Genomic DNA, 11642 nt, shown 5'->3' with positions numbered 1-11642 from the left:
AAATAGTTTTTAGCCCGCAGTGGCGACATGACGTATTAATTTAGAATGACGACAGAAATCCATTATTTGAAGCAGACAACACTCTGTATATCCACGTGGCATTACTTTACACGAATGCCAAATCTCCTCGGAGCACTTTTATTGGCTGTCGAGAATCGTCTTCTACAGCAAAGAACGTGACTCGCAAAATGAGAAATATTTCCAGGGAGGGCTACGCATATAATACGATGGATTGCGCCTTTGTAATGTCCATCTCTATACGACCCAAAATATGCCTCACAACCACGTCTTATCAACGTCAAAACATCCATCGAAATGATTCCTTTTCACACCCGTTTGGATAGCTTGTGTTTTCCCACTCTATCTGTAAGGGTGGCTCATATTTCCAACTTTGTGGTACAAAACTGACCCAAGCAGCACAATGTACTGAAAGTCGAGTGCAATAGGGGTGGACGGTATGTGTCTTATCAATGTTCTTTAGTTTCATCAGTCTGTTCAAGGCCTTCCACCTACCCGTCCACCCCTATTGCACTCGACTTTCAGTACATTTTGCTGCTTGGGGATTTTCGTTTCTTTGCGAACTTGATTCTCATACTGTAGGCCTATCTTGATCTGGGTACGACAAAACATAGGCACTATATTAATAAAAGATGTCAACTTCACGTCAGATCACGCAGGGAGGTCCGATTCAACTCCTGGATTTCCATTTTTTTAAATATATATTTAGAAGCTCACTGTATATGTTGAGATACAGCGGTAAAGCGAAACCGAAAAAACCCCGAATTGGAGCGTCTCACCTTTACCATTTTTTGTAGGCGCATGTCTCCCGAGTTCTACAAGATATTCTTGCCAAAGTTTTTTTGTTGTTTAGTATACGCCCACATCAGCGAATTTTGGCGCGCACATTGATATAAAACATGGCGAACATGCTCTAGCGCGGAATTTTTTTTCCAACGCGTCATTTCTCTGGCTGCAAGGTGTCTCTCGTTTCTATATACTTGACATTAATTTACGAGGGTGGTTCCATAAGTTTCCGGTCCGACCAACTTTTAATAGTCCTAGAGACGAAACAGGTGTATCACTTTTCGACATAGTCACCCTTAACTTCGATGCTCTTTTGACACCTTTCAACCAGCATTCTTATACCCTTGAAAAACTAGTCCCAAGTTTTGTCCGTAAAATGCTGGAAAGCTGCCTCTTGCACCTCACTGTCGTTTTGAAATCTCCGTCCTCTGAGATCCCTCTTCAAGTTTGAGACTTTTGAGAGAGTTTAGTCACTCGGTGCCAAGTCTGGACTGTAGGGTGGGTGGTGGATTTCTTCGAAGCCGCACTCCTTCAGTGCAGCCTTGGCAACAGTAGCCGTGTGGACAGGGGCGTTGTCCTGGAGCAACGGGACACCTCGACTCAACCTGCCGCGCTTCTTTTCCTTGATGGCGTCTCGCAGTCGGTGCAGGAGTGAAGCATAATAAGTCGCATTCACTGTGGTGTTCCTCTCTTTGAAGTCGATGAGGAGGATCCCGTGACAATCCCAAAATATTGTTGCCATGATCTTTGTGGATTATGTGACCTTGGCTTTTCTTGGGGGTGCTTCTCCTGGTTTGCGCCATTCGATCGACTCCTTTTTCGAAAGCGGATCATAGTAGAGCACCATATGTTGAATTCCAATGGCAGATTCGGAGCGCCTCCGGAGCAAGTTTTGTTGCTCCGCAGAGAGCAAGTCTGTTCGAATGGCAGATTGAGAACAGTTCTGGAGTCTTCCAATGGGAGCTTCGGAGCGGCATTCGAGCCAAGGTCGCTCCAGGGAGCAACCCAGACTGCTCCGCCAAAATAGGCAGATTCAACCGGAACTCTATGTGACGTGTCACTTGTCGCTTGTGCTTCCTATTTCCTGTCAGTGCTTCGCCAACATGGACCCCTCGCAACGCGTCTTCGCCGTGACTAGTCTTTCGCGTCGCACGTTGGCGATTTTGTTTCATGAAGGAAGCGATAAGTCAGACATTACAATGGCAACGTTAGGAGATTAGAAGGACCTTGATGTTGCAAAACATGGCGTTATAATGTAACATGAGTACCTTCTTCTTCTTCTTCCTCCGTCTCTGGCCGTCATCCACCAAGGGAGATTGGCCAGGGCTAAACTCCAGTCGCAGATTCGGACCACTTGCTCTAGGCCTGATCAAGCCGCTCCATTGCCGAGTCTGCCACTTGCTCCGACTCTGCCATTGGAATTCAACAATAGTCTCATCCCCTGTTATAACTGACTTCAATATTTCTTCTTCGTTCTCTTGACAGAGCTCCAAAAAATCTTTGGCACAGACGACGCGCTGTTGCTTTTGAACTGACGAGAGAAGTCGTGGCACCCATCTCGCACTGACCTTTTTCATGTGAAGGCCCTCGCCGATGATGCGAAAAACGTTTTTTTTATAGAAAGCCCCAGCCTTTCTGAGATTTCCTTCACCTTCAGACGCCTGTCGCTCAGCACTTCCTCCTCGACAACAGACAAAGTTTCTTGTGTCACAACTTCCACTGGACGACCATCGCGTGGATCATCTTCAATGGACTCTCGCCCCAGTCGAAACTGCTTAGCTCAGTCTTTTACCGCTGTGTACGACGGAGAGGCTTCCCTGTACACGTTGTCCAGTCGCGCTTTAATTTCTTTAGGGGAAAGTCCCTCTTTTGTCAATCATTTTATCACAGCGCGGTACTCGATTTTTTTCATTTTAACTGAAGAGTGCACCCTGGCTGTTTGAAATGCCGCTCTCCAACCGACAAAAGCATGGAGAGGGTTGAGGGTGGTGCTCCGGCCCTCCAACAGATGGCGCCACGCGTATTTAATCGTATTTTCAAATTCGCGCGCATTTTCTACCTCGCGCCGGAAACTTATGGAACCACCCTCGTACTTAGATATCAATGCTCCTTCATTTGGAATTTGGTGTACTGCAGATGTCTGCTGAAACAAGCAAGAAGTTGCGTGTCATTAAAAACAAATTGAAAAAATAAGAATTTTGCGCGACAATTTATTGAAAAAGCCTCTAATTTCTATTCCGCCAGGACACGGCCGCGTGCGTGTCGAAACGCGGCTGGTGTCTCTGGATGCGCTACAACAAAGAAAAATAGGCTTCTGTACACATGTATTTCGTAGTGGCCGTGATAACTGATTTCACTCACTTTCTAAGAAAATGTCACCCATGTCCACCGTTCAGGCCCTGAAAGTTTCTCGCACTCTCTGATGTCTATGCGTTGCCACACATGCTAATAACCTTGTATGCACGCAGACTATGTTAGGTTATGCCAATGAATAGGCAGCAAAGGCCTAACATCGGGTCACGTCTAGTTTTGGGAATCCACTTTTACAGTCCCGGAATCTCGGGGTTTTTTTCCAGACTAATATCCGCGATCCTGCGACGGGATTGATTTCAAACCGAAACAGCACGCATACACAGCCTTTGTGATTACTCTCACCGAATACGGTTCCCAAAGGGGTACGTCGGGCCCAAGTATTCGAACCAAACTTGAAGCGTCTCTGTCTCCTCTATACTCTGCTACAGGTGCTGGTCTCCAGGCTCATCTTATTTGACATCTCTCCTTTTGCGACTTTGCCACGTGAAACTCTTCGGACCCAATTAGTTTTTAAGCCTCGATACCTTACGTAACGATAGAGCATCGTTGCATAGCATTGGTCTGGGAGGTGTACAAGCCGTCCGAAGTAGGTGACTTTCGCTCGGGCGTCCCGTACGTGGACCATCCCATTTCACCAGTCACTGCCGTCGCGTAATTGCCCCCTAGAAGTCATCGCCCCAACTCGTGTCTGTCCGCATCCCTCAACGAGCTAGACTCCCGCCCCCTCTCTCTGGCCACATCCAGCCCTCTCTTCACCTTTCTGGACACCACAGGACATGGATCCTTTTTGTGCCATCATCCCGTAATAAGGTTATGTGTGATGACGTCATTTGCATGCGTAGCTGCTGGTACCGCCATGGTCTTCCACAGCGTACGGCCTACTGTATATGGATTCTTCAGCCGTCTCTCGTGTAGCGTTGATAGTGACGCCTAGATACTTGTAGGACCAGTGTGGGAGGATTGTACACATTGAATCCCATCCACTGTGACTTTTTGGTGCTAAACTTAAGGCTGTCCTCTCTGGTCACATTCCCGCAAATATCTAGGAGCTTCTGCATATATATATATATATATATATATTTTTTGCGAGTCGGAGAAGATGACGTCGTCTGCGTCGTCTGCAGGGCATGTGATCTTTGTTGTCTCTAACCTAGCCTCTGTTGTGACTGCCGAGAACAGGAGTCCTGGGCCTGCATTTTCCAACGTCTGTGGTAGGTCATTTATGTATCAATTGAAAAGTATTGGCGAGAGGGGCAGCCCTTCCCGTTGTTTCGCATGCCGCAAGGCTTCTGCTATGGCGTACCAATCTAACTTCTTCGCAGTCCGTTAACCAACAGCTGCCGCTGTTTTGACGGACGGCGAAGCCCCCACTCATCCATGGAAGGCTCCTTTGCACGACAACCCCGCTCTCCCCCTTGGCCGCGCTGCACTACATTCTTGTGTGGGTGCGGGCTCAAGCGTATGACTTATGTTGTCACGGACTATATACACTCCTGTCTGAGCCTCGTTCAGCCGTTGGTTAGATTGTTGCGCCATGGCAGAAGCCTTGCGAAACAATACGCTACACCATCTCTTAGGCAAGAGCAGAGTTGGGAAGTGCCTGCCCTCCGCGTCCTCCTCATCCCTTTTGAAACAGGGCAGGTATCCTAAAATATAGCCATAGGGCACCACAAGCGAGAGACTAGAAGGCAGAGCCTCCCTCGCTCTTGGTCGGCAAACGCAAGGATAGGGTGCTAGACTCGTCATATCTTGAAATACGAGGGAGGGCGTGGCCCACGGGAGCGCTCCTGACAAACCTCAGGTCAAGGTTACCGACACTTTGAAATATTTTCATGACGTCAAAATGCCGTTTTGGTTGCCCGGGGGGACGGTGTAGATCTGGGGGATGGTGCCGTTTCCCGGGATACCCTTTTCGGCTGTAGTTCGAGTCACACAGGCTCTGCCTCATGACGTGCGTCATATGTCACGTGAGGAGGGAAAGAGAGAGAGCAAGGGATGGGACGGGAAGATGGGTATGTGCCCGGCGGCAGAACTGACTTGAAAAAGGGAATTATGAGCGGTTATATGTACGCAGCCCGTGAGACTGAGAACACGATAAACATTCATTTAAATGTTCCGTTCAAACAGCACTTCCAGCACGTCATGATTTACGCCGTTGCTTGCGTACCGCTGTCGGAGGCGTATTGCCCATTATGGCTTCTCGAATTCAGCATCGTTTATTCGATGCACGGCGATTTTCACATTTATATTACTTGGCAAAATAGTATAGATTATCGTAGCTGTGTGTAACTTTTGTACGTGTTTGCTATGTGAAGTAGGGTAGGGTCCTGTGGCTACCAGCGGTAAACATTCCATGTCATCACAAGTTCTCTGTCATTTATTGTTGTTGTTGTTGTACGTGCTTCCGAATTTCGAGAGATATATATTAACGAGAACAGATACAGAAAAACTCTTCCATTAAATAGAATACATTAACCATATATATTGCTCTCAGTCTATTCTTTTCTTTTATTTTATGTTTCCAGCGATCTGAGCACACACTTGAATCGCACATCACAACTGCTTGCTCACACGTGTCGCACTTAATCTATATTGTATTACGCTGCAGTTGTTAAGGTGACTTGACAGAAGACGAAAGTTCATCCAGTTCAAAACAGTCCTCTTGCTATTTGGAGTTGTTGATCGCAAAATTTTCCGAAATTCAGCAGCAGGCACTTGTGTTGCTGTTCGGCAAACCCTGATTCCCATATTGCATTTCTTTGGTCTAATAAATATATTCCCCCTCTCTCCCCACACACAACCCATCCTGCCTGCTAAGAAAGGATTAGTGAACGAGTTCTTCTTGCAATCTGGAATGATATGCTTGGTTTAACAGACGAACCAAAGCTTTCCTTAACGTACGAATTATTTTGAGTGACAGATACCCAGAGGTGTCGCCGATTGGCGTCCCTATTTTGGTCGGGGCAGCGCCAGTGCCGCGTATTACAGCTCTGGCCCGGGGAAAGGGTGCGAAAACGGGAACAATCAAATCTAATATGGCAGGAGGAATCGTCTCAGAGACGTTAAACAGCGGCCAGAAAAATATTTCGGGAGAGGTTCCATGGGGACTTTACATGGGAGAGGAGGATTTCCCCTCTCTCATATGCACTACCAAAGGGAGGGGTCTGAGAACTCCTCTCGGGCTCCGAAATGTGTCCAATTTGCATCCAACGCACAAAAATAGTGTAGAGTCGGGGATTTTTCTTGTCCCCTCTTGGAGAAAATTCTTGTCCAACGCGTAAATGTGAACCAACATTCAGATAACAAAGGCCATGTAGAGTTTGCTTCAGCTGACACGAAACACAGGCTTTCTGTGGGTGCCAAAAGCACGTATGTGGTGGGGTGGTGTCACTTCGGAGTTACTGTGGCCCACCAGAAAGCTTACATATTTCCGCAACTACGCAATTTTCACCAGTTTAGAGTTACTCGAATGTTACAGAAGCAACTGAACATCAAATGTCCCTGTGGCATTACGTAGACTTTCTGTATCTACAGCCCCGACGTGGAAGCGTTGCTTGCATGAAACGTTACTTCCTCCTGTGGTCGAAGAAGAGAGGAGTGGTGGTTCTTGTCTATACTGTCAATTTAAATTATATATTATAAAAAATTAGATATTAAAAGGGAATATTATAAAAATATTTTATAGTGTTTACTCTACTTAAAATTAGTCATATAAATTTATTTTATTCATTTTGATTTATATCTATTGCTTCCAAGTAAATGATCAAAGTGTAAAATTCTTCTCAGGATACCATATTGTACGAACAAAAAATAAGACTGACCCTGAAAGTGACATTTTTCAAACATGTGTAACGAATGAAAGCAACATCATCTCCGCATTCGGTTGTAGTTATAGCGATGGCTTTGAAACCTTTGATGGATCTTCGAAACCTTTACAAGACATACCTATCCAAGAAGAAAGCAACCATTTTAAGCTGTTGCGCTTACCTCTGCAAAAGCTACAGTACTGAGAGATACTCCAAACAGGAATGATTCTTGTTGCATCGCAATGTCATCGTGACAACACATCCTTTAATGCATTATTTACACAATCAGCAGGTGAACAACCCGAGGGAAAAGCTTCGCAAATGTTTGTTTGCCCTACGTGTATTGAACAAACATTCTTTTTCATTGTCATCAGTATAGACAAGAATGTTACGTGCACGAGCTTCATACGTGGCCCCGGTTGTTGTCTCACCTGACCAACAGGGAACATTTAGACAAATGAACTACCTGGGGGTAAGGACAGAGCAGCAGAGGTACCACCCTGCTTGCGCCACTTTTCTTGGTGGTGGAATTCTGTCATGGGACGACCCCCAATACCGCAGGTGCCAACTCCCACTCTGCCGTTGATGCTCTCGGGTGATGCAAAGATGCTTTTCTTTACTTGACCCTTTTTGTTCTTGTTGAATGCCTGAATGAAGAAAAACCTCGTTGCTATTTCGAGACCTGCACTAAACAAAAAGGAAAAAGAAACGCTGTCTGCACGTCTCTTTGTTTACGGGCCTGAGCCAAACCAGTAGGAAATCCTTTTTGTAGGATGCAACGGGAAAGCTTCGCTAACCACGAGTAAGCGCTCCACTTTCGAGTATTGCCTTTAAAAATAATAAGTAAATCTGACACAGCAGCAATACGCACCTGAAGTGCGTTCAAATACGCGAATTTGACAGGACATGAGATTAAATTAATGCAACTGCAGATGAGTTTAGCTGCAACAAATGTGATTTTCAATGAGCACTCAGTCTGCAAAGGATAACCATAGTAATGAAGAATGTCTCAAGATTATTTTCGTTCATTTCATCTGTGCTTTTTCCAAATGATCACTTAAACTTCGTGTCTGGGAGTTATAATGAAGATGAGAGGGTTTTGTACAGTTGGCGGCTGATTTTTCAAACTTGTCCGAGCCACGAAATCAGTCCCAATTGTTGGTGAGTGGCAAAAATCCACTTTATATCGAAAGGCGGAACACTTAAAAACGTATCTATATGCACGGTACAAATGCTCCACAACATATCATAGCAAATCTTGGCGTGTGTAGTACGTGTTCATCGGTGCACTCACCGCAGCAAGGATTGCCACTGTGAAGAATTGACACGATCACAATGTCATTGATGACTTTATATTCCTACACCTCCTGGACAACATAACGTTGTTGATGATTTCTATAATTGAACTTGTATGTGCAATAAGGTGGACAAAGACAGAAAGAAATGTTATGAAAAGGGCCAACCTTTGAGTTGAACTCTTGCCACTTGCTCTTCTCTTTTTCCCTATCTTCTTCTTGCTGTTTCATGCGCACCGCTTTCTTTTGTGCCTTCTTCTTCTTGTATTCCCTCTCAGCCAATAACAACTGTTTCCTGACGGACAACAAAAATTGTCTCGCAACTTTGTTTGCAACCATTTCATTACTTACTTTGTCTTAGGTCCACCTTCGATGACGTTGTTCATGGACCTCTTGTTGCTGTGAGCTTTCAGCTGGGTCAGCTACGAACAAATACTTTACTTAGTGAACGATGTTGAAGTAGCAAGCGAGCTGGTGATAAGTATCCATGATAGCAAAACCCCTCGTCGGGGAGTTTCGTTATCGTGGAAACTTATAGTTAAATAATATCTTAAGGTAGTAAGTTAAGTTAACAGTTGAGTTAATAATCTTAAGTAGTTAAATAATAGAAAAGCAAGTACTATGATGGTGCCCATCTGTGCATAGCTGTCCAAGAAGCAACATTTCTTAGCAAATGAGCCAAAAAGAGCTCATTGGACATTCAAAAGCAGAGTTTTTGCCCTCCTTTGTACAGACCTAAATGTATATGACTAACCTTTGTGACGATGGTGTTTCCATATGCTGTGAATGTTACTGTGGCCTGGCCTTCACCGATGATGTCCTCGATGGTGGCGTCATAATACCTTCAAAAAATTTCACTTATGGCTCTACAAAAATGGCATTACTTGAAGCAGCAAAAAAAGATTAACCAGGAATGGGAGAAAATAAATAATGAAAAACAAAATTAATTGTTTGTTTTCAACTTTTCAATGGATATTTGGAAGGCCGTCACAGTCTAATGCGGATCAATGGTAGAAGTGCAAGGTGCAGGCGAGCTTGTACCACGACCTACTAGATTGTAACGACCATGTCAGGCGCACCCTTTCTATGCGCCGCATTTTTAGAAGGTAGCGGTGGCGCTTGTCATTGTCCCAGTTCTTGCAATACTTTGTACTTCAGCTTCCCTTAGTACTTCTGTATAAGCGGTGGATATTTCACGAAAGATGTTTCATTCTGAGGTTGATTATCATCATCATTCTCCGCGTTTTCATAGGGGCTATCGCTGTCATCTGCTACGGTAGTCGTACACACGCTTCTGCGCGTTCAGAATTCAAATTTCCATCGTCCAATCGTGTTGTGCCGATCAGTAGCGCCCCTGGCGGATCGTGCGAACAGGCTCCTCATAGGGTTTTCTGATTGTGACATGGTCGTTATACTCTAGTAGGTCGTGGCTGGTACATTGTAAAACGATGATAAAACCTGAGACACCGAACAGAAAAAAGGAAAACGTGTCGGTGTTGTCTTTTTTCTGTTCTGTATCTAAGGTTTTATCCTCATTTTATAATGCGGATCCCTCACAGGAATCTAGAACAGGGGTCTCAAAACGGAACGAAGCTCAAAAAGTTACATTTTTTACCCCAGCCCGGCTAGTGCTGCCCTTGTTCATGTTAGGCAGAACATCCACATGTGAGTGTGGCTCGTGAAACTCGACAAGTTGCAGACAAAGCAATCTGGTCATTGTGTACACTTTGGTAAGCTACCACTGTAACTAATGTGAGGATTAAGGTCTCACAATAAGCAAAATAGAGGCGCAACAGTTGTGTACAAAGACCATCATATTTTTAGGAGTCACACTAAAGTAACAAACCCAGAGCAATCGTCAGTAATGTCAGCTAGCTATTTCTTGTTCCAAGCTAAAACTGAGAGCAAAGGTTACGATACAGTGCATAAAAAAGAGACAATTTTGGTGCTCCTGAACATTGTCGTAGTTGTTCGTGAAGAACTACGTGTTTTTGTTGAATCGTTTTCAGTGGATTTGGAAACGTAGCTTATTTATTTCTCTCGGTGTGTCAAGTGGAGTTTTTAAGTAATTAATTCTGCACACGCTGTATTGTAGAGTAATTTCTTTTCTGTGCGGCACCCCACCACACGGCCTAAGGTCAATGTGTCCCGTGACTCGATTTGAGTTTGAGGCCCCTGATTTAGAGGAACCTTTCTTAAGAAAGAGGTAACATTTCCTTGAGTTTGAAGAATACATAATACAAAGAGGACAACACAATTATCCGAGGCTATCCCGAAACACAAAAAACATCAACAAAAAGAAAGAAATGTGAAAACGAGTTGGTTCCCTTTGACTGCATCGGTTGCCCGCAATATTCTGCTCTCCCCATTCCCCTTCTGCATTAAAGCTTCATTGTTGTCTTCATCCAACTCAAGCAAATGTTACCTCTTTCTACAGCTCACTTGCACCATTCTTATCTCATGCTTCTTTGCCTTTCTCACGCTGCCTGTGACGACTCAATGAGGTGGCTTTCTGTTTCCGGTTTAGAGCCATTCTTGTCCTTAGGAGTGGATCTGCTTTACAGTGTCATAGAAACCGACACAGAAAAGACGCTCTTTCAATGGCTATTTCCACACTGTACTGATCACTGAACGAGCTGCAAAAGCCTTACTTTCCATCTTTCCATAGAGCGAGGCATTTATCACCGGGAAACCAGCCGAGGTTGTCGGGGACGCCGCCTTCGTCCGAGCTCTGCCTGGGACTGTCTAGTGCCTTTGAACTCGTTGGTTCCGCACTCTCTGTGCTTATCAGGTTTAACGTTAGGTTGATCACTTCCTACGTGTTGAAAATAATTTCAAAGGTGACGTTGATAAACACAGACGTTGGTCGTCGCTTTCACTCACAAGCAAGTCTTCCTTGAGTTTCAGGAGATCTTCATCGTTTGGGTCATTCGTCAGAGCTGCTTCAACCTGAAAACAATCGAGTGTTTTGTGAACAAAGACGAGCTGGGTTGGATACGTATTTTAGTTGTTTCAATTTTCATCGTACTAAGCACGTCGTATGTTATGCATTTCTAATTCACTGTACATATATTAATGGGCGGTCTTTAATAAAGTCACTCGCGTTTTTCCTGTTTACACGATTGAATAGAATACTCTAGTTATTACGAGTGATTACCTGTTGAAGTTGAATTTGATAGTTTTGCAGATCTTCCGACGCCATTTTGTTCAGCAGAACAGACAGACAGCGCCACCAAGAAATCTTTCTTGTGAGAGGGTTGACATAAGTTTTAGGAGAGGTTAATGAAAGGTTATACTAGTGCTGCAGCTTGCTCACTTCCTTTCGGGTACGGTCCCTCATTTGCTTCAATACTAGCACCCTACTTCTACTTTTTGGAGTAGTATTGAGCGCCGCCGCCACTTTCGATCTTATGGATGCGATGTC

The 11642-nt window shown here is 44.7% G+C and overlaps 1 protein-coding gene across 1 annotated transcript; it reads right to left on the bottom strand.

Moving 5' to 3' along the window:
* Window positions 1-7168: 7168 nt before the first annotated feature.
* LOC135395079 (survival of motor neuron-related-splicing factor 30-like) lies at window positions 7169-11636 on the bottom strand. Its single transcript, XM_064626282.1, has 7 exons — window positions 11376-11636; window positions 11102-11167; window positions 10870-11033; window positions 8973-9060; window positions 8570-8640; window positions 8387-8513; window positions 7169-7570 (listed from the first exon to the last, which is right to left on the bottom strand). The coding sequence occupies exons 1-7, from the start codon at window positions 11418-11420 to the stop codon at window positions 7373-7375; spliced, it is 759 nt and encodes a 252-aa protein (XP_064482352.1). The 5' UTR covers window positions 11421-11636; the 3' UTR covers window positions 7169-7372.
* Window positions 11637-11642: the final 6 nt, after the last annotated feature.

The sequence above is a fragment of the Ornithodoros turicata genome, chromosome 5, assembly GCF_037126465.1.
Source record: "Ornithodoros turicata isolate Travis chromosome 5, ASM3712646v1, whole genome shotgun sequence".
Classification (NCBI taxonomy): Eukaryota; Metazoa; Arthropoda; class Arachnida; order Ixodida; family Argasidae; genus Ornithodoros; species Ornithodoros turicata.
This window is presented reverse-complemented; position numbering and strand designations above follow the sequence as displayed.